At 37.8% G+C, this 27,393-nt stretch overlaps 1 protein-coding gene across 6 annotated transcripts in view; it reads left to right on the plus strand.

Moving 5' to 3' along the window:
* Positions 1-27,393, plus strand: part of PAAF1 (proteasomal ATPase associated factor 1) — a 41,486-nt gene that overhangs the window by 2,053 nt on the left and 12,040 nt on the right. For 5 of the 6 annotated variants that reach the window (XR_005724203.1, XM_040258851.1, XM_040258852.1 and 2 more), the window contains 5 exons: positions 3,165-3,268; positions 6,874-6,963; positions 14,630-14,728; positions 15,346-15,496; positions 23,836-24,030. Coding sequence is in view for 5 of the 6 variants with exons in the window: in XM_040258851.1 (XP_040114785.1) it covers positions 3,165-3,268; positions 6,874-6,963; positions 14,630-14,728; positions 15,346-15,496; positions 23,836-24,030 (639 nt within the window). In the remaining variant the exon portion in view is untranslated. Of the gene's footprint in view, positions 1-1,571; positions 1,691-3,164; positions 3,269-6,873; positions 6,964-14,629; positions 14,729-15,345; positions 15,497-23,835; positions 24,031-27,393 lie in introns of all 6 variants that reach the window. The other variant, XM_040258854.1, reaches the window with a different exon arrangement.

Genomic DNA, 27,393 nt, shown 5'->3' on the forward strand with positions numbered 1-27,393 from the left:
TCAAGCAGATATTGAATAGTTACCTGCTAAACATTTCTGGTTAAAACTCTCGCTGCTGTTTTGAGCTTATCAGATCCAAAATTCTGAAGCTGAGCGCTTCTGTTGTCAGACAGGTTTTCTTTCTAGATTTTCTCAGTTCTTAAGTTATCACTATTCTAGACATTAGAGTGAAAAACCTGGTACCTCACCCTACCATATATAGTTAGTTCCCAAGTTTTCCAAATTTTTCCTTGCAATGACATTCCTGTATTATTCTCATCCATTTGTTTTCAGTTAGTGTGGTAACATTAAAATTTTTTTGCTTTTAAATTTGTAAGAAAGCTTTGTTTTGCTGATTATTTTTCATTTTCAGAGACCTTTGACATCTCTCCATAATAAGATATTCTAGGAGAAATAGAGTTTTAAACAGTTTTCTTTGGAGGAAATTGGTGCTGCGTCAAAGAAAGGTGGTAGCTGGGAGGTCTCAGAATCAAGGGTTTTTGTCTTATTTTTAAAGATGGGAACTAATTGGAGAGCAATTAAAATACAGGTTATACATTAAAAATATTCATCTTTGTTTCATTTAAAAATGCTGTGCTTAGTCACTCAGTTGTGTCTGACTTTTTGCAACCCCATGGACTGTAGCCTGCCAGGCTCCTCTGTTCATGGGGATTCTCTAGGCAAGAATACTAGAGTGGATTGCAGTGCCCTCCTCCAGGGGATCTTCCTGACCCAGGGACTGAACTCAGGTGTCCCGCGTTGTAGGCAGATTCTTGACAGTCTGAGCCACCAGGGAAGCCCTTATTTAAAAGTAAATAAATACATTAAAATATATATATATATATATATAGGTTGTAGGTAGAAAAGACGACTAACTGAAAAATCAGTATCTTAGATGAGAAAGAGATTAAATTAAGTCTAAAAGAGTAAGATGAAAGAAGGTGAGGGTAAGTGTAGATGTATTAATAGATACATGCATAGACCTGGATATAGGAATGTGAAATTTTCTTATAGCCTAAATTTTCTTTGTGATGTAGGAGTTAGAGTCAGCTCTTAAAGAAGAGGATTTTTGTTGTTGTTGTTTTCCCCTGAAATAGCAGTTTTGTTGAAATAAAATGTATGCTATCTATGTGCTAGATGTCAACCATAACATGTAGGGACTATTAGGATTTTGACTTTTTTTAAGATAATAACTGTTTTCAGATATAATTCACATACAGTAAAGTTTATCTTTTTAAAGTGTACAATTCAGTGGGTTCTAGTATATTCATAGAGTTGTATGTCTGTCAGTAATTCTGCACATTTTCATCACCTCTAAAAGAAACCTTATGCTGTTTAGCAGTGTCTCTACTTTATCCCCTCCTCCTAGCTCCTAGCAACTGCTAATTGACTTTCTCTGTGGATTTGCCTGTTTTGGACATCTCTTATAAATAGAGTCATAATATGTGGCCTTTTGCACCTTTCATTTAACATAACATTTTCAAGGTTCATTTTGTGGCATTCATATGTTTTTATGGCCAAGTAATAGTCTGTAAGAACATATCACATTTTTTGTCCATTCATCAACTGATGAACATTTGAATTGTTTCCAGTTTTTGGCTGTTATGCAGGAAGAAGGTTTTGATGATAGGCTAGGTATAATGAGAATTGGCTGCTCTGGGAACAAAAGGGACAAAAGGACTCCAAAACTACGCAGAGTTTGAAAACTGTGGTAAGTTGGAGCAGTGCCAGTTTGCACAGTTGTGTCCTGTTCTGTATCTGCACTCAGCAGCCTATATGTAGAAATGTAGAAAGGTGAATGGTTAGATTAATCTCACTTTTGTTACACAGACAAGATACCGAGACTGCGATCATTTCAGTAGCTTTGTGAATGTAGAGAGGTCATTGACAGTGCTGACAGGAGATGGGTAGAAATAATATACCAAAAGGGCCAGACTTCCTAGGATAATTTGAAGCCAGGAGGGAATCATGGAAAGGGACAAAAAGCAGAGTTCACTCAACCCTGTTTTTGTGGCATCTTTCTGAACTAACATTTCATGCCACTTCCCTGCCGCACCTTCTTCACTAAATCTTCTCTAGTCCAGACTTCTACCCTAGGTTGTGAGTTACTCCATTAATATCTTTCAGTGACTAAACTAGTATATTAATTGATGCCTCCTCTCCCCTTGTTCCTGTGTGACTGTTCTTTATTCTCGACATGCCCTTCCCTGACATGCAGTTTCCTTTCCCTTGTGCTCACTCAGTCATGTCCAACTCTTTGTGACCCCATGAACTATAGCCCACCAGACTTCTCTTTCTGTGAGATTTTCCAGGCAAGAATACTGGAGTGGGTTGCCGTTTCCTTCCCCTTTCCTTTCCCTTATTTTCTTCCTAGTCGTATCTTTTAAGATCCTACTTAAGTCCCACCCTCTCTAGGAAGCTCTCCTACTCTGCATGAATGACTTTGGCATGATGATTTTTACTTCCCTCTTACTTCTAGAATTTAAGTTTCATGTACCAGTTATTTACTGAATAATTTGAGCACTTTGCTAGTTTTCTGAACTCAAGGACTCCATAGTCTGGTGGGGAGGCCAGAAATGTAAACAACATATTGTGAACTGTTACAGAACAACACACACACACACACACACACTACAGAAGAAGAATAGAAGAGACACACACACATGCACACACACACACACACACACACACACACACACACTACAGAAGAAGAATAGAAGAGAACATTTTAACATTTATGTGCAGGAATTTTATTTAGCCTATATTACTACAAAAGCAGTGTCCTGCTTAAGCAGACTTCCCAGTTATTGAAGCTTAACTCTTTAGTCTGTGTTAATATGTCTGTACTGTGGATAAATGCATATGTTCATGTTGATCTTCATCTTTCATCTTGGGAAAATTCCATTTCACAGGCAGTAAAACTGAGATTGAGATTACTCTAGTAGCTTTACAAATACTATATCTCAAAATCTTTGTTCCTGGCTTTTAGCCCTTGAGTATATTTCTTCCAAATTAGGTTCATCTAGGCTATTTTTCTTTCTACTCACCTCACTACTAACACAAGTACCTGCTTTTCTTTCATGAGCCAGTTTCCTCCCATATATACAGATGCCTGAATTGGGCGTTCAAGGAGAAAGATGTTTAATTCTTCTTATTTTTTGAAACATGCATCTTTCTCTATATAGGGAAACCAACTTTGTATGGCAGCCTAACTTGTCAAGGAATTGGCCTTGATGGCATCCCAGAGGTTACAGCTTCTGAAGGATTTATTGTGAATGAAATAAATAAGGTAAGTTTTTATGTCTTCTAGATGGCATCATGTTGAAAACTATGGTAGTATCTTATATATCTACTTTTAATATTTATACTCATCTGTGTATCACTGTCATCTCCATTCCATTCATAAATAATCATAATTTTTATTGCCTTTGAATGTCAACAGTTTTTCTTTTATACTTAGACATGGTTTTAAATGCAAACTTTCTCTTACGTCTCTTATACTAGTGCTGTTCATTAGTGAGCCACATGTGTAATTTTTTTATTGAAGTCTCTGATTTACAGTGTTTAAGGTGTATAGCAAAGTGACTCAATTATGTATATATATATGGATATTATATATGTATTCTTTTTCAGATTCTTTTCCATTATAGGTTGTTACAAGATATTAAGTATAGTTCCCTGTATTATACAATAGGTCCTTTTGTTTATCTGTTTTATATATAGCAGTATGTATCCACATGTGTAATTTTAAATTTTCTAGTAGCCACATATAAAAGGTAAAAAAAAAATAGGTGAAATTAGTTTTAATAATATATTTCATTTAACCTAATATCTCTAAAATGTTATTTCTACCTGTAATTAATATAAAAAATTATTAGAAATAGTTTACACTTCTTTCTTCTTACTCTTTTTTTCTTATTAAGTCTTTGAGCTCCTTTGTGTATTTTAACTTAGAGAACATCTCAATTCAAACTCTAATTTTTTAATTGGAAATACTTGATATATATTTAGGTTTAAAAAAATTTACAGTTGAAAACAGATGATTCATGTACCTAACTAGTTCCAAACATATTTTAAAAGTTTTCCAGTAATTGGATCAAGTATCAGTTTTTAAATTAAACTTTAAGATTAAAAATTCAGTCACTCATTTGTATTAGCCACATTTCAAGTGCTCAGTAGGTTTATGTAGCTGGTACCCCATATTGTACAATATAGTGTTATGAGTTTGGCCACACCTTGGTGAAGGCCTGTATTACGGTACTTAATATATTGTTTTTCTCATCAGTCTTTGAGGTGAGTAGATGGCCATCTAAGTGTTGCAGAACTCATGATCTGACTTTCCTTCCTCATTCTGATGGCTGCAGTCATTGTGCTCTAGTGAGATGATTCCCAAAGGGTGAAACAGCCTTTTTTTTTTCTTTTTTCTTTTATTGGTGTAATTAAGCTTTCTTAGTTATAAGATGTTTCAGGTGTACTGACAAGAATAGAGAGTACTTTGTTTTTTACATAAGATTTTTAGCAAATGTTCATTTACTGCCATCTGTGCAAAATAAGCTACATGTTTTTATATATTTTTATATTTGTTTTTCATAAACAGTATTGTAGAAAGTGCCAAAAAATCTGAGTCCAAGTCTTAGTTACTGTGACATTTACTAGCTATATAATTTTAGACAAATAACTTGGTTACCTGAGCCTCAGTTTCCTCATCTATAAAACAGAGACTGTATTCTACTTTGTAGGCTGATTAGTGGGGATTGAGAATGCATATAAAAGAAACTAAGGTATTTCAAAAGTGAGTTATTGTTTATTGTAACAATCCTATGGGATTAGAATTTTAAGTTTCTATTTTACAGATAAGCAAACAGACTCAGAGAGGTTAATTAACCCTTAATAATCAAAGCTGGCTAGACTGTGTCAGAATTAAAACCCATTTCTATTAACTTCAAGTATAACACCACCTTGCAAACCTACATTTTCCCCAGGTGGTTTGCCAGTATCCATTCACAGCCTGGGTGCTGACTTCCTTTCTTCCCTTTGTACTCAGGCCCTTCCAACATCATTGCTAATTATTGCTGAATACCTGCTGGGTCAGACAGTAAGTGCTTATGGTTGAACATTCATGTTTCCTAACTACCATGAGTCACTTTGCTATTTGATGTTGCTGCATTGTCCTGTTAAAACAGATCTGTCATTATGCTTAAAAACCTAACCCCTCAAAAGATAAAAGTTTTGACTTTTAATTTTATCTTGGTGTGGAGTATTCACTCTTCCCCTTCACACTGAATTTTGTCTGTTTTGATTCTTCCCACAGCTTTTCTTTTAAATCTTCTCATTAACAGCATGAACATTTTCTACTGCTGGAAGATAATACAACATTTATCTTCCTTCATTGTCTGTTTATGGATTAAAGTGTGATTTGCAGGATTGATGAGCAGGAGAAAGCCACTCATTTCTTGAAATCTTTTATATAATTAACTCCAAAGAAATAAAGCCTTCTGAGAGAAAACCCAGTTCTTACAGAGTCCGGAACACTAAGCTTTTAGAGCTCCTCATGTCATTTCTTGGTATGAATATCTAGCCAGGAAAGTTTAGCTGATACTTTAGTTTCGGGTGCAGGAGACAATTCCAAATCCAGGTCAGCTCTCTTGCAGCTGTATGGGCTTTGTCATACGGTTAGAGCAAAAACTCATTTAATAAAAGGCCTGCAGGCAGCCAGGCATAGATATGCTGGCTAAAAAAGAACGGTCCATATAGATAACCTAATTGTCTTTTTAAAGGAATAGAAGATCTGTAATAAGAGAATATTGATTTTCAATGATGAGAATATTATAACTTTGAAACTATTCTTTCTCATGAACTGTGAAGACTGTGCTTGTTGTACATAAAGAGGTTTAGAAAGTCTTGATTGTTGAAGACATTTTCATTGTCCAGAAGAATTTTCAGAAACTTTTAAGTACTATTGCATAAGGGATAACAGATTAGGGTCCCTTTGGTGAGAGCAGCTCCTCAGCTCTATGTAGGAGATACACACTTAGGGGACAGTGTTAGTGTTCTGCTGATTAGAGTAGGGGATTGTTGTATTGCAAGAATCCTTGAGGAGGTGTTTACCAAGCCTTTTATATCTTGGTCTTGAAACACCAACATGCTTAAATGGTTACAGTCTGCCTTTAGCAAGTCATGCCACTTGAATCTAATGTCTGGTCCTAGGTATAATTTAATACTATGTCACTAGTGGTTTCTTGCTACAGTAGCTGAAATATATGTGGTAATGATTAGGCACCATAATGATTGGGACACCATAAGACAGCTATTTGGTAATGACCAGTCTATGAACATATATAGTCAGTTTAAGCCTAGGTGGGATTGGGCACCACAAGCCTGACTAGGGCCTACACATTGTATGAGCATACCATAATTTACCTACTTTCTTACTCTGGTAACTATATATGCCAGTAGTCTAACATTCTGAAAATTCTTGTAGGCGGCAGGTTTACTTTTAGATAAGTCTTTTGTGCCCTAGGCCTGCGGGCTGATGCTGTTGGTCCTGTTTTTTTCCATACTGCTGATTGAGAGTACTGGTATTGGATTTTCTTTATGGAAATTAATGTTCTCATGTTTGTCATTTGTATCTTATTGTTGGTTTGTCTTCGGTTGAAACCAACATAAATACATAATAGCTCAGCAATATCAAATTACATTGAAACCCTCTGCAGTAAAAGGACTGCTTATCTATAGGGGAGTGATAGTTTTATGGGTTGGCGAAAGAGGATTAGAGAGGGAGGGTACACTTAAAAGGTAAGAGTTTCTTTCATCCTAATGTTTTCTTTAAGAAGCTTAATTTAGTTCTGTTGATGTAGCTTTACTGATGGATTTCATCTTTCCTTCTCTGTTTAGAAAAGCATTCATGTTTCATGTCCAAAGGAAAATGTATCTTCAAAGTTTCTGGCACCATATACTACTTTTTCCAGAATTCATACGAAGAGTGTAAGTATTTTGATAAAATGAGGAGAAAACATAATAACATGTTAGTTTTTCGTTTTTTCTGCTTGTCTAGTGCTATAAACATATTAATAATTAATGTGGTTTTCATTTACTTTGTGTTATAACACAGCTGATAAAGTATGATATATTTGGCAAAACTAGTAGTTGGGTCCTTAGAATAAATGTACAAATCCACTCACTGATAATTTTTATTATTATTATTATTATTATTATTAAAGGGAATCCTCCTACACTGTTGGTGGGGATGTAAGTTAGTATAGCCACTATGGAAAACAGTGTGGATGTTCCTTAGAAAACGAAATGTAGAATTACCATATAATCCGCCAGTCCCACTCCTGGGCGCCTACCTGGGCAAAACTATAGTTCACAGCAATACATTCAAATTACTGGTAATCTTAAAGAAAGGAATTGTGTGAAAAAAAATTTTCTTTTTTTTTGAAATTTTCTTATGTATGCTTTACTCTAGTGCTGCTTACCTACTTTTGGATAATGATGATAGTACTTGATGTTTGAGTAATTTGCTACTGCTCATATTTCTCTCCCTTTGCCTATAGAAAGAGGCATTTTCTCAAAATTCCAAGAACAGCATATTGAGGGATAATTTTCAGAGATTTTTGTGATAAAGCCCTTTCTAGTACCATATGCTTTTTGGAAGCAGAAATGAAGGATTATATTAAAGCCTACTGTTTCTTATTGTGTGATACATTTTCAAAAATAGCTGGTTTTACCCTATTGTGAAACAAATATATATTTAGTGATCAAAATTTAGGAAATACAAAAGAAAGTGAAAATCATTCATTTCTATAATATAAAGATAACGTGAACTTTTGTTATATGGCACTTACTAATAATAATCAGTGATTTTGCCACTTGCAGCAACATGGATGGACTTGGAGGGTATGCTAAGTGAAATATGTTAAACAGAAAAAGACAAATACTATATGATGTGGAATCTGAAAAATAAAACAAACTAGTGAGTATAACAAAAAGGAAACAAACTCGCAGATGTAGAAACTAATGGATATAAAAAGGGAGAGGGAAGTGAGGAGGGCAGATAGGGGTAGGGGATTAAGAGGTTCAAACTATTATGTATAAAATAAATAAGCTACAAGAATATATTGTACACACAGGGACTATAGTCAGTATTTTATAACTGTAAGTGGAATATAACCTTTAAAATATTGTGAATCACTATTTTGTATACCTGTAACTTTCTAATATTGTCTATTAACTATAGCTCAGTTTTTAAAAGTAAAATTAATAATAATCATATTTGTAATAGCTAACATTTATTGATTGCTTGATATGTATCATTATTTTCCTTGATCCAATCTTTTTTCTTTAAATATTTTACCATAATAGGTTTTTTTTTTCCATAATAGGTTTTTATAGTACATGCTGTTTTATAAGTTATTTTTTATTTCTTAATATGTACATCATTCTGTGTTTACTTTATGTGTGTTATTTTAAGAGTCACATAGTATTCTACTGTATGGCTTTACTATAATTTATTTTTCTCATATTACTGGGCATTCATTTATTTCTAATTTTCTGACTTCATAGTTTTGATGATATAGCTAACCCTTTACTCACAAAGGTAAGAAAAAATTAGAGTACATTTATAGAAGTAGAGTTGTTGAGTCACAGGGAATGTACATCATAAGGCTTTTGGTATGTTCTACCTGGCTTCCACTTAACTGATTTATTGAGTCAACTGTTGCTGTGCATTTCCTTTGTAAACCATTCTGATTCATGCTCACAGCCCATTTGCAGCTTGTAAGGTCTTTGAGGTTTGCGTGCTGACACTACCAGTTAAGTTGAATGCTTACCAAGGGTCAGTTACAATGTCTGTTGTACTGTTGTTGAAATTATGTTAATTAAATATGTTAAGCCAGTGAAATATAAGTGTGAAAGGCAGAGTGACTATGTCTTTGGAAACTCAGTTTGATTGCTTTATAGAGACTTGATACAGAAGAGGATTTTTTTTGACTATATCACACAGCGTGCAAAATCTTAGTTCTTCAATTGGGGACTGAACCTGTGCCCCCTGGAGTGGAGTCCTAATCACTAGACTGCCAGGAATTCCCAAGAAGAGTTTTTTTAAACCTGCTATTTTGGTAGTTTGGACAAAATAAATGTAGTACAGTATTAGGGAAAAGATTTCTTTAAAAAACCCTGGATAAATTTTTGCTCTTAGATTGCTTTGTAAGTGTGACTAAAGATTTGCTTTGCTTTCAAGAAACTAGAACTTGTGTACCGTTTGGTTATAGTTTTTTACAAGAAAGTCAACTCTTTATAGTAATTAGGGGACTCATGAAAAGATTAGTATTTGAGTTAAAATAAAATGTAGGGGTATTTTTATATCCTTTTTTATTATTTTCTACTTGTACTGAATTTTCTGACTGATTGACCTACAACTGGGCCCTATCAATTGCCTAAAAAAGACTTTTTTTTACTTTTATCACTTTTGTGCCAGTCTGACTTGACATTCTCTGCTAATGCTGGCTATTCAAATTTTTTAAAGTTTTACCATTGAGGGATGATGTTTCATTGCTATTTTAATTTATATTTCCTTTGATTAATTATGAATTGACCACTTTTTCATATATTTATTGACCATTCTTCATGTCATTTGCCCATTTTTCTAAGTGTGATTTTTTTTCTTTATTGATAAGAACTCTTCTTATATTAAGGGTATTGATCTTTTGCCATGTATTCTGCAGATAGCTTTTTTCTAGTTTATCATTCATTGTTATTTGTTTATAGTATCTTGACATATAAAATATTTAATTTTCTAGATAATAAAACCTATCAATTTATGATGACTGCCTTTGGGATCCTGCTTAGGGTAGTCTGTGATTATATATATATATATATATATATATATATATACACACACACACACACACATACTTTAAATTACACAGTGTAATGGGTAAGAGCAGGGACTCTAGAGTCAGGCTCATTGGATTTGATCCCCTGGATTTGAATTTCGTTCTGCCACTTTAACTGTGTGACCTCAGGCCAGTTGTTTAACCTTCCTGTGCTAAAGTGGGAGTAAAAGTATTTATCTCTTAGGGTTGTTGTGAGGATTGAAGCAATTAGAATTGGGCCTGGAACCTGGCAAACACAATATAAATAGTGTTTGTTAAATACAATTATAAAAATGATAATTTTTGAATTTTTATGTTTTATTTTTTACATTTCAAACTTTATTTCTGTTACTTGATTTGAAGTAGGGGTCTAATTTAATTTTTAAAAATTATTTTATTGAAGTATATCTGATTTACAGTGTTTGTAACAATTCTTTTTGAAACGATTAGCATGTTACAGTACTACAAAATAATCCATCCTTTATCTCAAGGACGTGAATTGTCATCTATATCTAGTATTTATAATTGCTCCATTGATCTGTCTGTTCTTTTCCTGTAACTAAGGAATAGATGTTTAACTTTAGACTCTGACTTAGGTTTGTATCCTGGCTCTGCTCTGTCACCTTAGGGAAGTTACTTAACTACCTCTTAAACCTCAGGTTTCTAATCTGATTTCTTACTAATGCTTAAACGATTTTTGAGTGGATTATATGAGAATAGTGTCTGTTACATATTTGGCATATAATAGCTGTTCAGTAAATGTTAATTCTCTTTCCTCCTTTAATAAAAATTTGGAGGAAGGAGACAGCTGGTATGATCTATAATCTACTTTTCAGTGTACTATCACTTTGGAAGAAATGGAGGGTTCAGATTTAATTACCTTTTAGGTCGAGGAACTAGGGCCTCAAAGATCTATAACTGAGATGAAAACATAATATCCCCATCCCCTCCAGGGAGAGTTTATTAACTGAGAGGGTACCAAACAGTATGTCAGAGTTTCTCAACCTTGGCAGTATTGACATTTTAAGCTAGATAATTCTTTTTCATAGGAGGCTATTCTGTGCACTGTACGATGTTTAGCAGCATCCCTGGCCTCTACCTACAAGTGGTCAATTAGATAGCGTCCCTGGTTGTGACAACTAAAAATGTTTATGCATCACCACATGTTCCCCTGGAGAAGGCAATGGCACCCTACTCCAGTACTCTTGCCTGGAAAATCCTATGGCTGGAGGAGCCTGGAAGGCTGCAGTCCATGGGGTCGCTAAGAGTCGGATACGACTGAGCGACTTCCCTTTCACTTTTCACTTTCATGCATTGGAGAAGGAAATGGCAACCCACTCCGGTGTTCTTGCCTGGAGAATCCCAGGGACGGGGGAGCCTGGTGGGCTGCCATCTATGGGGTCACACAGAGTCGGACACGACTGAAGTGACTTAGCAGTAGCAGCATGTCCCCCTAGAAACAAATTGCTCCTTGTTGACAGCCACTGTAATATATAAATATAGAACTGAAGACCTCGAGGGGAGGAAGTGGTGAACTCCTTCAGGTGTTCGGAGAACTGCTTACCTTTTGTGGAATAGGTCATTTAAAAACACACACACATTAATTGTTCTTTTATTCTATTTCTTATTCTCTTTCTCTTATTTGAACTTATTATTAGGTGGTTCACCCATTTGCTAATCACCTACTGTATTCCAGATACTCTTCTGGGCACTGGAGCTATAGCAATGAATAGAATGGTGGTGTAGAGCCTATATTCTAGGGTGTGGGACCAGATAGGATTTGTCAATGACTTGAATATGAGAGAGAGAAAATGAGGAGTTGGGATAATCCTAAAGATTTGGCCTGAGAATTGGGTAAATTCTGGGGTCATTTACTAAGTGGGGGACAAGTAGTTGTATTGGTAGGGAGCAGAGGGCTTCCCTTGTAGCTCAGCTGGTAAAGAATCTGCCCACAATGCGGGAGACCTGGGTTCAATCCCAGGGTTGGGAAGATCCCCTGGAGAAGGGAAAGGCTACCCACTCCAGTATTCTGGCTTGGAGAATTCCATGGACTGTATAGTCCATGGGGTCGCAAAGAGTCAGACACGACTGAGCAACTTTCACTTTCAGGGGAAAATAAGGGTTCTGTTTGGACAGGTTAAATTTCAGGTGTCTTTTATAAAGCCAAAGATAGATGCCACATGAGTCAGGAAAGATGTTTTGCTGTGTTACTTTAGGGATTAAATTGATTTCAGGGTGAGTAGGAAAGTGTTAAATATGTTTTGTTTCTGAGACCCTGTGAATGGGGACAGTAGTTGGTCTCCTTGATATAGGTCAGATGGCTTTACTTTCTTATCTGTTGATGAGGTGCTTCATCCTTATTCCCAAACTGGGATTAGGTATTTGTTGAATAGTTACTATGTACATAGCCTATGATTTGTGTAAGAAAGTAGTGCTGGACATGGTTCTGACACTTATAAAGCTCATCATGTAGTTGGGAAGCCAGAACAGAGTTGAAATTGACAGTACTGCTAGTCATTGTCAGGCCAAGGATTAGGGTGGTAGCAGTGGGAGAAGAAAGATCTGAGAAATGTCTCCTAGACATGAGTGTGAAAGCAGAATCCACCAATGAGAAGCTAGGGGCAGAATGGGATTATTATGAGGATCAAATGATTCAGTGTATTTGAAAATGTTTTATAAATGATGAAGCATGATATAAATGTTAATTGTTGTCATAATGCTTAAATTGGAACTACAATTAAGTTAACAGTCCTTTTATTGAGGAATCAAAATAAAGAAGAGAAAATCTTAGCGTTAGAGCTGACTTATATAATCCCTTTAGTTTTGCCACACCTATTCATTATGGCTTAATTGGCATAGAAATGTAAACTGGAAAGTTGAATAATTAAAGCCAAAATTCCTACTTTAAAAAAAATAATTTAGGTCATGTGAGAATCGTAGTTGCTGGGAATATGGCTGGAATTATATATCTCAGTCTTACATTTCTGGAATATTTGCAACTGGGTTTTATTTTTTTAATATAAAGGGGATAATACATATGCATGTATATGAAAAAGACTTGACATTCTAATCATGGCTTATTCATGAAGTGATTCCTAATACTGAAATTGCATAAGGGAATCTTAGAATTTTCTGTTCAGTTCAGTCTCTCAGTCGTGTCCAACTCCTTGTGACCCCATGAACCACAGCACACCAGGCCTCCCTGTCCATCAACAACTGCTGGAGTCCACCCAAACCCATATCCATTGTGTCAGTGATGCCATCCAACCATCTCATCCTCTGTCATCCCCTTCGCCTCCTGCTGTCAATCTTTGCTAGCATCAGGGTCTTTTCAAATGAGTCACCTGTCTGCCTCAGGTGGCCGAAGTATTGGAGTTTCATCTTCAACATCAGTCCTTCCAATGAACACCCAGGACCAATCTCCTTTAGGATGAACTGGTTGGATCTCCTTGCAGTCCAAGGGACTCTGAAGAGTATTCTCCAATACCACAGTTCAAAAGCATCAATTCTTCGGCACTCAGCTTTCTTCACCGTCCAACTCTCACATCTATACATGACCACTGGAAAAACCATAGCCTTGACTAGACAGACCTTTGTTGGCAAAGTAATGTCTCTGCTTTTTAGTATGCTGTCTAGGTTGGTCATAACTTTCCTTCCAAGGTGTAAATATCTTTTAATTTCATGGCTGCAGTCACCATCTGCAGTGATTTTGGAGCCCAGAAAAATAAAGCCAGCCACTGTTTCCACTGTTTCCCCATCTATCTGCCATGAAGTGATGGGACCAGATGCCATGATCTTCGTTTTCTGAATGTTGAGCTTTAAGCCTACTTTTTCACTCTCCTCTTTCACTTTCATCAAGAGGCTCTTTAGTTCTTCACTTTCTGCCATAAGGGTGCTGTCATCTGCATATCTGAGGTTATTGATATTTCTCCCAGCAGTCTTGATTCCAGCTTGTGCTTCTTCCAGCCCAACACTTCTCATGATGTACTCTGCATATAAGGTAAATAAGCAGGGTGACAATATACAGCCTTGACGTACTCCTTTTCCTATTTGGAACCAGTCTGTTGTTCCATGTCCAGTTCTAACTGTTGCTTCCTGACCTGCATACAGATTTCTCAAGAGGCAGGTCAGGTGGTCTGGTATTCCCATATGTTTCAGAATTTTCCTCAGTTTCCTGTGATCCACACAGTCAAAGGCTTTGGCATAGTCAATAAAGCAGAAATAGATGTTTCTCTGGAACTCTTGCTTTTTTGATGATCCATTGGGTGTTGGCAATTTGAATTTTCTGTTACTTGTTCTGAAATACACAAACACAGTTAAGGTTTTACAGAGGCAGTGTGAAGTAGTGAATGGAAGCATCTTTGCTTTTCCTTGAATCCTTCTGCTGCGTCTTGGAGTCTGTCTTTTATGTAAGTGGGTTCCTAAGAATCAGGAGAGGTATCTTAATTTTAAAGTAACATAGCAAAAGGTGGAAACTATGGAAATGATATGGGAATAAGGGACTTTACAGTTATATAAACTGCAGGAGGTTATATATGACTACAAGAATATCTTTTTGTTTTGAGAAATAAAAGGTTTTGGCTCTAGCCTTGTTGGGAGATCAGCAACAATAACTCAGCCTTCATATGAAATACACGTTCTCTGGGTTGGGAAGCACAGGCTTGAAGAAGTCTTAGAGGAGTGTTAACTGAGAGCGGTTTATAACATTTCAAGGAAAGAAGAGCATTTCATTATTTGTAACACTGGTTACAACACTGGTTTTGTCTTTTGAACAGATAACATGCCTGGACATTTCCAGTGGAGGAGGCCTTGGTGTGTCTTCTAGCACTGATGGGAGCATGAAGATCTGGCAGGCTTCCAATGGAGAGCTCAGAGTAAAGGCTTTGGATACACTTTTAGGGTGGTCTGAGAAACCTTAGACTGGGCCATGGAAAGAAGAGTGGCCCATTCTGAAAATGTAGGGACACTACACTTTGACTGGTCTTTGTTCTTCCACTTGTTAATATGAGAACCAGGCTCAGGTTTGATGATTTGCCAGAACAAATTGGGGCTGGAACAGTGGGAGAGCCCGGCTAGTGAATGTCTGGATGGTACCTTGATATGAACTGCCTTCAGTGATACATTTCTAAGACAGAGTACATAGGCTATTACACTGACTGTATGGCTGAGCCTCTCAACCTGTACAGAGGATTTTAAGTAAAAGAGCCCTCAAACCTCCTCAGCTCCTTATGTGTAGAAATAGATTTATGGATAGTTGCAAGAGCTCTGGAGATCAAATTCACAACATCTGCAGCCAAAGTCTAGGAAAGGGAGCCAACAGCTCCTAGAACATTACCTGGTAGACAGATAAACTAAACAGATTCTTTGGAACTCTTTTGCCTTAAAATCCAGCATATAGATGTATCATTTAAGGGACCAGGGATATGGGAGGTAAGAGGACATCAAGGGATGGACAAGAGAACTAGCATGGAATTCTCTTTTGTTTTTCCAGAGAGTATTGGAAGGACATGTGTTTGATGTGAATTGTTGCAGGTTTTTCCCATCAGGCCTTGTGGTTCTGAGTGGGGGAATGGATGCCCAGCTGAAGATATGGTCAGCTGAAGATGCTAGCTGTGTGGTGACCTTCAAAGGTCACAAAGGAGGTATGAAGAGTGATTTTTCCTAAAGGCTTCTGTAATTAGATCCCCAGAAATGAAGCACCAAAAAGATAGAATCTAGTAATCCACAAAAACAGAAATAATTTATATAACTGGCTATTTAAGTGAAGTGGTATTTTCCCAGGGATTAAAAATTTCTTTCTTACCCAGTTTTGTTATTGCTATCTAGAACTAACTGCCCTACATAGATACTTATTTTCCACAATTGATAAGATAAAAAGAGCCACCACCAGAGATCATCTACTGTGTGTTGGGAAAAAAGAAAGAGGTGTGCCCACTGAGTTGAGATTAAAGCTGGGTTGCAAATGGCTGCCTCACCAGACACGAGTCAGACCTTGGTCCTAACCTGCTGATATCAGATTATAGAGATACAGTGAGAACATCTTCCCTCTTTAAATGATTGGTTGGTTTGCTGGGAAGAAAGATATTTAAACATTTTATCCTTAATTAGGAATGTTTAAAAAAAAGTGATAAATATGTCATTCTAATTTTTATGGGTTTGGATATCTTTGAAACTGTAAAAATATCCTCAAGTAATTTCTTACCTTGATCCCTCCTTTGGGGCCATAATACACATCATCTATACCACCCATTTGAGAATTTATTATATATCACCCTATACTTATGGTATTTAATCTAGTGTTTTTGCCTTGTGTATCTGACTATATTATAAATAACTTGTGTGTTGATTTTTTTAAGTTTTAATATTTTTCTTTATAATGGTTTGTCAGATTACATATAGATCATCTAGCAAACACATATGTTAACCTTGGGAAATAAATGAATTTTCTTTTTTTCTTTTTTTTTTAAATAAATAGTGAGCTTTTATTATCCTCAGCAGCAGAGGGAAATCAAGCCTGAGCTCTACACAGGTAGCTCCACTCTGGAGGTGGAACCTACGGCAGCACCCGTAGGAGCTCCTCAGAGACTCCCTTCAACTGGCCGCCCTGCCCAAGGCATTTCTAAGGAGTTGGGACCCACAGGGATCAGCAGGGAGGAACACAAGGGGAAAAGCTCTCCAGCCTGAAGTCAGGCATGTCCAGAGCTAGCACCTGGCAACACACAACTCACATCCTCCCTAGAAGGCAGGGGAGAACCCGCAACTGGGACTCCACACCCCCTCCCTCTGGGCGTCTCTCCTCTTCCTCTTCCTCCACGGGTCCTCTCATCTTTGGCCACAGTGTTTGGTTTTTGAGAAGAGAATGTTGAACAAGTCAGGCTCTGTCATTCTGAGTCCGAACTCATTTGACTTGGAAGACTTATGCTTTCATTTTTTCTTCTTTTTCTTTTCTTTCTTCTTCTTCTTATGCTTTTCTTTCTTCTTCTTTTTCTTGTGTTTCTCTTTATCTTCTGAAGAACTGGAGCTGCTCCCATCGTCATCTGACGTTGAATCCTCCAGTAACTGTTTTAACTGTTGTATCCTTATATCCTTTTCCTGTCTTTTGGTTTGTCAGATTACATATAGATCATCTAGCAAACACATATGTTAACCTTGACAAATAAATGAATTTTCTTCTTAGACTCAAGTACATGGGTGTGGAGAGGGAATAGAAGGGATATTTAGAGCTTTCCTCACATTCAGGCCAAAGAACTGACAGGTCTGAAGCATCAAAGTGGCCTGCACAGTTGGTGAATCTAGAGGAACACTGAGGGATTCACCTCAGATCGGGCCACCGTGACGATGTGAGGCACGGGGCAGCTTTCCAGTGAAACAAGGCATGGCTCTGCATGTTAAACTTAACAAGATGTGTATCCAGCATCAGTGCACGCTCAACTTCAGAATACCTTTGGATTACTGCAGTTATGGACTGTGCCCTCCACATGAATCCTAAGTCTCCCAGTTCTCCTTAAGAATCCATGCATGTCGCTCAAAGTGAACTATATAGAGTATTCACTGATATAAATTAAGCTTTTATTCATATAATTGTTCCATTCTTTTAAGAGAAAAGTTTTTGGGTGGAGGCTTCTCTAGAGTATAAAAACCCTGACTCTTTCCTTGAGAGGTTTTTTTTGTTTTTTGTTTTTTTTTTTAAGATTGAACAGAAATAAACTTTTAGGTGAAATTGCATAAGTTAGTCAGATCCAGGCTAATGTCTGTCAGGTCTTGAATACTCCTCTCCAGTTAATTCTGTTTAGCTGACTGGTTTGGGCTTGCCCATTCTTAAAAAGTGCTTCCCTCATAGCTCAGTTGGTAAAGAATCTGCCTGCAATGCAGGAGACCCGGGTTCGATTCCTGAGTTGGAAAGATCCCCTGGAGAAGGAAATGGAAACCCACTCCAGTATTCTTGCCTGGAGAATCCCATGGACGGAGGAGGATGGCAGTTTATAGTCCAGGGAGTAGCAGAGTCGGACACAACTTAGCAAGTAAACAAACCACCACCACCAGTTCTTAAAAAGTATGGAGCCAAAATCAAGATTAATCTCCAGTAATTTAGCAGCATGTGTGGGTCACTGTCTTTTCCCAGTTGAATTCCAGATTGCTCTGTGTGACTCCTTTTCTACAGTCTTTCTAGTTCTGAGATTACCATGTAAAAAACAGAAGAATTATTACCTGCATTTGTGATCTTTAGTAGTTTAACAACTGGTGACTAAATAAGAAAAGCAGAAGATAGTATCAGAAGTGAACATGGTCTTTTATTGCATAAGTAAGTTTGGCAAGCAAGATATAAAAGGAAGACTTGACTGAACATCCCCTGATGCTTACTGCAAAGAATCATTAGGACACTAGTAGAGCAGCTTTGTATAAAGATCTGCTATAAAGGATAATCTTTGTTAGCTTAAGTCCCTGGCTTGTTTATTACTTCTGCTGCTGCTAAGTCACTTCAGTCATGTCTGACTCTGTATTACTTCTAGTATATGGAAACATGACAGTAAGGGAGGCAGTATAGTAGAGTGGTTAAGCTTAGGATTTGGAGACATACAAATCTTGGTTTAAATCTTAATTCTTCCACATCATAGCCTGTGAAGCCTTTTAAAGTTGCTTAACTTTTCTGAGTCTTTATTTCCTCATGTGTAAAATGGGGATAGTAGTATTAAAAGAGATGGTGCATATAAGCGATTTAGCATAATCCCTGGTATAAAATAAACGCACAGTGAATATTATTATTATTGTTCATTAAAAATGTAATACTGCACTTTAAACTCTGCCAGGCAAGTTGAACCTTGTGATGTTGTAACATGCTTGTCAACTGTGAAAAGAAGAAATTGTTATTTCTAATAGAAAAATAGATATTTTTTATCTTAGTTGTTATGTAATTGGTCTTTTCTAATGCTTTTAGATACATATTTTATATGTAATTAAAGGATTAGTGTATTCATTAACTAACAAGCAGAGGTAAGATTTTTGTGTGTTTCTAAATTTTTCTAATGAAAAAATAAACTAAAAGTAGCATTCTGTTTGTAATGTATGAATTTCCTAAGTAGCTCTAAAGTGTGCTTTAATCAGTTTGAAGTTTTTTACTTGCCCAGGCCACTTAATTAAGGTTGCTGAATTTGGATATATATATATTCATAGTTTTAATTTTTTGTAGTAAGCACCAGATCTTTCATAATCTTTGAAAATATTGAGAACAAATGAAGCACCATTTCAGTTGATTGTTTGAGGTTTTTTGCTTACAAATGTAGGAAAGATACTTACATTTCAGAAACCAAGTTACATTTTCAGCACTTGGGCCATTCTTTTCAAACTCTAATATACTTTCTTTGAAATAGGATATGCTGCCTCCAAGTAATAGAATATGCTTGAAGACTCATTATTTTCTGAGAACTGAATTCATTAAACTTGTTAGAAACCTGTATAGAAATATGAAATTTGCTCTGTTTTTACTAATATTTATTCAGTTCAGTTCAGTTAGTTCAGTTGCTCAGTGCGACCCCATGAATCGCAGCATGCCAGGCCTCCCTGTCCATCACCAACTCCCGGAGTTCACTCAGACTCATGTCCATCGAGTCAGTGATGCCGTCCAACCATCTCATCCTCTGTCATCACCTTCTCCTCCTGCCCCCAATCCCTCCCAGCATCAGAGTCTTTTCCAGTGAGTTAACTCTTCGCATCGGTTGGCCAAAGTATTGGAGTTTCAGCTTCAACATCAGTCCTTCCAAAGAACACCCAGATCTGATCTCCTTTAGAATGGACTGGTTGGATCTCCTTGCAGTCCAAGGGACTCTCAAGAGTCTTCTCTAACATCTTAGTTCAAAAGCATCAGTTCTTCAGCACTCAGCTTTCTTCACCGTCCAACTCTCACATCCATATATGACCACTGGAAAAACCATAGCCTTGACTAGATGGACCTTAGTTGGCAAAGTAATGTCTCTGCTTTTTCATATGCTGTCTAGGTTGGTCATTACTTTCCTTCCAAGGAGTAAGCATCTTTTAATTTCATGGCTGCAGTCACCATCTGCAGTGATTTTGGAGCCCAGAAAAATAAAGTCAGCCACTGTTTCTACTGTTTCCCCATCTATTTCCCATGAAGTGATGGGACCAGATGCCATAATCTTAGTTTTCTGAATGTTGAGCTTTAAGCCAACTTTTTCACTCTCCTCTTTCACTTTCATCAAGAGGCTTTTTAGTTCCTCTTCATTTTCTGCCATAAGGGTGGTGTCATCTGCATATCTGAAGTTATTGATATTTCTCCTGGCAGTCTTGATTCCAGCTTGTGCTTCTTCTGGCGTTTCTCATGATGTACTCTGCATATAAGTTAAATAAGCAGGGTGACAATATACAGCCTTGACGTACTCCTTTTCCTATTTGGAACCAGTTTGTTGTTCCATGTCCAATTCTAACTGTTGCTTCCTGACCTGCATACAGGTTTCTCAAGAGGCAGGTCAAGTGGTCTGGTATTCCCATCTCTTTATGAATTTTCCACATTTTATTGTGAACCACACAGTCAAAGGCTTTGGCATAGTCAATAAAGCAGAAATAGATGTTTTTCTGGAACTCTCTTGCTTTTTCCATGATCCAGCAGATGTTGGCAATTTGATCTCTGGTTCCTCTGCCTTTTCTAAAACCAGCTTGAACATCTGGAAGTTCATGGTTCACATATTGCTGAAGCCTGGCTTGGAGAATTTTGAGCATTACTTTACTAGCGTGTGAGATGAGTCCAATCATGCGGTAGTTTGAGCATTCTTTGGCATTGCCTTTCTTTGGGATTGGAATGAAAACTGACCTTTTCCAGTCCTGTGGCCACTGCTGAGTTTTCCAAATTTGCTGGCATATTGAGTGCAGCACTTTCACAGCATCATCTTTCAGGATTTGAAATAGGTCAACTGGAATTCCATTACCTCCACTAGTTTTGTTCGTAGTGATGCTTTCTCAGGCCCACTTGACTTCACATTCCAGGATGTCTGGCTGTAGGTAAATGATCATGCCATCGTGATTATCTTGGTCATGAAGGTCTTTTTTATACAGTTCTTCTGTGTATTCTTGCCACCTCTTCTTATTTATTTATTCATTTATTTATTTATTTGTTCAGGCATAGTTTAATCTTATTTCCCAGACTTTGGCTAGGATGTTTATATGTCAGCTGAATCTTTTCTTGAATGCAGTTTTTTTCTTCTTGGTTTATATGTTGAAGACTGTTTGGTTTGATAACTAAAGCCTTGGTAGCTCTGTTATGTCGTTAAGTGTGGCTACTCCTCTTATGAAGGCATTCCTACTCCTTTTATAGCTTTTTCTTAAAGTCATTCCTCACAGATTCCTGCTCCTATAAGGCTTCTCTTTCTTTTATTTTTCCCACCTAAGAGTGAAGAAACCCACACTAGATGCCACTATGTTGTGACATTTTATTAGAGAGGGGGTGATAGTTTTCTACTCTACTTTTCATAAAAAGGGAAAACCTCCAACCTCTTTACTGAGTATTAGTTGAAATTTGTACACAGTTATACCATTCACAGCTCCCTAGTCACAGTAGCATCCTCCTTGGGTACATATTTTTCATAACTATTTTCTCAAGTTTGTATCACTTCCATGGAACTCAATATTTTTAAATAATGGTTGGAACTTTCCAATAAGGATATAAATCTTTGATTTCTTGGTAAGAGCTGAAGGCCCTTCCTTTTGTTCCTATTGGTGATTCTTCATGATTGTTAAAAACTCTAAAATCCTTTTCTAGCTAGAATGCTGTGTTATGGAAAAAGAGTGGAAAGGTGAATTTTCTAAAGTTAAGGTACTTTACAATTACAAAATATGTTATAAATAACTGTAAAATAGCAATAAGACATGTTGCCTCCTTCAATCTATTTCTGAGGGAAAGGCTACTTTTAAAAGCTTATCTATTTGGCCCTTATCCAGTTGATATATAATTATGAGGATTGCATTTTATTTTTTCAACAACTATAACCAGCTACATAAGTTGTATTTAATTTTTATTTTAAATTAGATATATTTGGAAACTTACCCTGTGACTTAGGTACTACGTGAGTTGTCTCTAATCATATTTTCTCAAACAGCCCCCAGACTGGCTACTTTTTCAATTTGTGGCATTTTTTTTTTAATGCATCTTTTTCTGGAAAAGGCTTTCAGAGTAAAATTTCCAGTAGGACTTGAGGCTTTTTGTTAACCACATGGGTCATCCATCTCTTGTGCCTTATGTTGAGTTTTTGTCAAGGTTTGTATATCTGAAGTCATCTCATCTTGAGAGAAATAGGAACAAGGGAAAGCGCATGTGTGAACTTCAGTAACCTTTGGTCAGGTACTTATCACTCAGCCTGCAAGTGTTTATTGGGCACCTATAATAGGATAATTACATGGGTTTTAATAAAGCAAGTATCAGCCCTGCCTGTATCACCATAAGGTCAGATTCCCTTTCTCCTCTGCAGTCCTGTGTTACCACACACGTGTCCCTGAATTGTAGCTCTTCATGTCCTTGACTGTCTCTACCTTTTTATGCTATGTGCTCCTGAGGCCAGGGATCATAGCAAATAGATAACAGGTAACAAGGGCTTTGAAAATTATAAAATCTGTGGACATTTTGGGTCTTATAACACTCTGGATCTTGTTTGATCTTTTTTAGCAGGCCGTCCCCTGTCACAGTATGATGCAAGGGCCCAGGAGGTGTATATACTCAGCTTCCTGCTGGGTTCCTCTAATAACACTACTCTGGCAAAAGTGGAGCATTGGCTCACACTATCTCTTTGCAAACAGGTGAGGTAGTAGCTCATCTTCCCTTTGACTGTGCTGATGCCTTCCTGGTGAAAGTGGGGCACCAACTTGCATCACCTCAACTTTACACCATTCCTTGCCTCCCCTTGGGCCTGTAAGATCTGTTCCCTGTGGACTGACACCAAGGGAGGGGTGGGGATAGTGGAGTGTTACTTCCTGCTCCCTCAGGAAAGATGACCTCTTTCCCCCATGGGTGAGAGTAGAGGCTCAGTTCCGTACTGACAGTACCCTGTTGGACCTGTTCAGCATTGCTGGGTGGGGAAAATTGGAGTTCTGTCTCCTGCTTCTTTGCAGGGGTGGGATAGAAGATCACTCCCTGTTCAGCCCCAGTGAAACTCTAAGCGGGGGAGGTAGCAGTTTTTCTTTTGCTGTTAAGATGGATATTGCCAAAATGTTTTCTATTCTGTTAGGCCACCCTTTTCTCAGTCTTCTGCCTAGAAGCAACAGACTTTCCTTGGAGTTGTTTGGTTTTTGTTTTTTGCTATTATTTTTAATTTGTGCCTTAAAAAAAAAAAAATCAGTTCTATGTTAGAGGCTTCAGCAGTGTCCTGTCTAGGATATATAGGAAGCAGTAAGGAAATGCAGGGAAACTCATTTCCTTGTTGTTCTTCAAGTCCTGGGGTCCCTAGGTGAACTGCCTTCTTCTTACATCTTTCGACTGAGCTTGCTTGTTGTCTTATGTCCACGTTTTTTCAGTTTTAAGGGAAGGACCTGGGAGGAATGGAGCTATTTGATCTTGGCCAGATGAGAAATCACATTCTTTTTTTTTGAAAAGAGACTAACCCTTTCAGTTACTTCTCAATGGAAGCAGCAGGAGCTTTTAAGACAGTAATTTTCATACTGAACTGCCTAAAATGACTTCTTAACTTTTGTTTTTAAAAAACATGTTTTGAAGCCAAAAACAAAAAAAAACCTGGAAAACCACGGTTCTAGAACATGCCACTAAAAATTAAATCCAAAGCTCCTTTTTCCATGTCTGTTTCTCATAGCTAGTCTTTGAACTATTGGGAAACAGGGACTCTGTTGAAAGTACTCAGCATGTAGTACATATCCAGTACTCATTTGTAAAGAAATAGTCATTTATGCAGATCCATGCATGTACTCTGCCCTTTAGTTCCTTTACTATCTACTCCTTCTTACGGTCTTTTCTTTTTTCTCTCTCCAGGTATCCTGGATACAGCCATTGTTGATCGGGGAAAGAATGTGGTATCTGGTTCTCGCGATGGGACAGCACGACTTTGGGATTGTGGGCGCTCAGCCTGCCTGGGAGTCATTGCAGACTGTGGTTCTTCCATCAATGGAGTGGCTGTGGGTGCTGCTGACAACTCGATAAACCTCGGCTCCCCTGAGCAGATGCCCAGTGAGTTGATGACAGTATATGAATTTGTTTCTTTAGGTTCCTTCAGTGTTTGCCTTAGTTTCTCCTTTTCTTCCTCCTCCTCTCCTGCTCTGTAGGTATTTCTGTTTTCATCGTAAGACTGATATTTATTGCATCTACTATGTTTGTGTTGCTTTGAATTTACAAAGGAAGTATATGTCATAGTTACTACATTTGAGTAAATACAGTTTAATTTAGTGGTTGAGGCTTGATGCCTGTAAAACAGAGATCAATGCAGTTTTAGCTAAAATAATGATTCGCTGAATGCAAATATAATAGTTTTTTTTTTGTTTGTTTTTTTAAGAAGAAAATGTTTTAGGTTAGTATAGATGGGAAAGGAGTCACAAAAGAAGTTGACTTGAACCTTGCAGGATGGATTCAAGTTGAACTGGGAAAGATGGGAGAATGAGACCTAGGGCAGGGTAGAGGTAGTCAGTTCACATTAAAAAACAATACGGAGGTAAAATTATCCATTGGGTAAAGGTACGCTTGGCTGGGCCAAAAGTTGGTGTAAGCTTTGTAGGGGGAAGTAGGTGAGTAGAATGATAGTTTTGGTGAGTCAGAATGATAAAGATCCTAACAAGGCAACTTGTGTTCTTTTCTTATTTTCCTATGATTATAACATATTTGCTTCTCTCATGGAAACAGGACTGTTTTTCCTCCCAATATCTCTGCCTCTAGAGCAGTTGCTGCTGCTGCTGCTAAGTCACTTCAGTCGTGGCCGACTCTGTGCGACCCCATACAGGGTAGCGCACCAGGCTCCCCTGTCCCTGGGATTCTCCAGGCAAGAACATTGGAGTGGGTTGCCATTTCCTTCTCCAGTGCATGAAAGTGAAAAGTGAAAGGGAAGTCGCTCAGTTGTATCCTACTCTCAGCGACCCCATGGACTGCAGCCTACCAGGCTCCTCCGTCCATGGGATTCTCCAGGCAAGAGTACTGGAGTGGGGTGCCATTGCTTTCTCTAGAGCAGTTAGGTCCACATAAAATTGAGCAGAAAGTACAGAGTTCTAGTATACCCTCTGCCCCCACAAAGGCACACCCTTCCTTATTATTGGGCATCCCCCACAGAGTGGTAAATTTGTTACATTGATAGACCTGTACTGATACATCATTAACACTCAAAGTTCAAGGTTGACATTGGGATTCACTCTTGATGTTGTATATTCTGTGGGTTTGGACAAATGTACAATGTCATGTATCTGTCATTATAGTATCATGCAGAAATTTCACTATCTGAAAAATTGTCTTTGCTCCACCAATTTGTTCCTTTCTCTCCTATAACCCTTGGCAACCACTGATATTTTTTTTGTCTTCATAGTGTTGCCTTTTCCAGAATTTTGAAATCATAAACTATGTAGCCTTTTCAGATTGGTTTCTTTCACTTAGTAATATGCATTTAAGGTTCCTCTGGGTCTTTTTGTGCCTTGATAGCTCATTTCTTTTAAGCATTGAACAGTATTTTAAGCATTGAACAGTATTCCATTGTCTGAATGTACCTCAGTTTATTCATTCGTTCATCTACTGAAGGATATCTTAGTTGTTTCCAAGTTTGGACAATTATGAATAAAACTGCTCTAAGTATTCCTCTGTATGTTTGGGTTAATTTTGCCCGTCATTATAGACAGTATTCTCATTCTCTTAAACTTCCCATATAGATGCACTATGGTCCAAGAACTAAAACTGTTATGACTACCAGCCTGGCCCCTCTTTGGGAATTAATGGATTGTGAAAGGAAATCCAGGAGACAGGAACTGAGTAGCCATGGAATGTGCATGTGCTAAGTTGCTTCAGTCGTGTCCAACTCTTTGCCACCCTGTGAACTGTAGCCCACCAGCCTCCTCTGGCCAAGGGATTCTCCAGGCAAGAATACTGGAATGGGTTGCCATTTCCTTCTCCAGGGGAGATTCCTGACCCAGGGATCAAACCTGTGTCTCTGTGTCTCGTGCATTGGCAGGCAGGTTCTTTACCACTAGCGCCACAATGGATTAATAGGAAAAGTCTGTTCCCCAAAGTCTGATGCATGTGCAGCTAGTGGTAAACAAGATCATTTCAGGCAGTACTCATTTTTAAGTTATATATTAATACATACACATCTTACTTCAAACCTAAGATTTCACAGATATTACTTAAAATAAGGTTGAGTTTTTAAAAATCAGTTGGTTTAAAGTAATTTAAATGAAGGTATTCTTGTTTTGTCTGTTTCCTCACTTCCTGCTTATTCTTCAGCCTGTCCTAGGTGGGTTTGTGCCCCAGCTACTTAACTGGCAGCAACTCTTGTCAAGGTCACCGGCGACTCCATGTTGTGTAATCCAATGTTACTTCTCTGTGGTTATCTTTCCAAATACTCAATAGGTTGCAGCATAGTACACTCTTCTTTTCAGGGCACTGTTTTTTCTTGGCTTCTGTAATACCACACGACACTGCTTTTCTTTATAGCTCATTGGCTACTGCTTCTTAGTCTCCTTTTATATGTTTCCTTTGACCTTTAAATATTGGAGGGCCCTCAGCCTCTAGTTACTCTCTTAGGTGATCTTATCATTTCCATGACTTTCAATATTGTATTTCAGCTGGTGATTTCCAAAGCATAGATCTTTTACTTGCATTTTAGGCTCTATTTAAATGTCTAATAGACAGCTTGAATTTATTGTGTGGAGCATTTGATTCTTTCCAACCCCAAATCTGTTTTTTCCCATCTCAGTTAATGACATCACCATCTCCTTGCTTAAGCCCAAAGCCTAAGATTCATTGAAGATCCACCGCCACCTTTTCTCTTGTCCCACATCAGCAAAGTCTGTCATCTCTACCTTCAGAATGTTTCTTATTTTTCCACCTCATCCTCTCCCTCCAGGTCTCTCTTCTTCCTGCCAGCATCCTGATTCAGTCTGCCGGTACCTGTTGCCTGTTCTGTTTTGTAATCCATTCTCATAGGAATCATCACGCTCATTTACAAAGCGTTAAGTCCAGGGCTTCCCTGGTGGCTCACTGGTGAAGAATCCACCTGCCAGTGCAGGCGACACAGGTTTGATCCCTGGTCTGGGAAGATCCCACGTGCCATGGAACTAAGCCCATGCACAGCTACTGAGCTTGTGCTCCACAGCAAGACAGGCCACCACAGAGAAGCCCGCGTACCGCAACGAGATGATGGCCCTGCTTGCCAAAACTAGAGAAGAAGCCCATGCAGCGACAAAGACCAGCACAGCCAAAAATAAATGAAATTACTTTTAAAAAAATGTAAATTGAGCTGTATTATTCTCCTGTGTCCCTCCTCTCCTCTAGCAGCCTCCTTTTACATTGTTACATATATTTGGCCCACTTTGTTTAGCATTTTACTCTGTACATTGTTCC

Source organism: Oryx dammah, unplaced genomic scaffold, assembly GCF_014754425.2.
Source record: "Oryx dammah isolate SB20612 unplaced genomic scaffold, SCBI_Odam_1.1 HiC_scaffold_17, whole genome shotgun sequence".
Lineage (NCBI taxonomy): Eukaryota > Metazoa > Chordata > Mammalia > Artiodactyla > Bovidae > Oryx > Oryx dammah.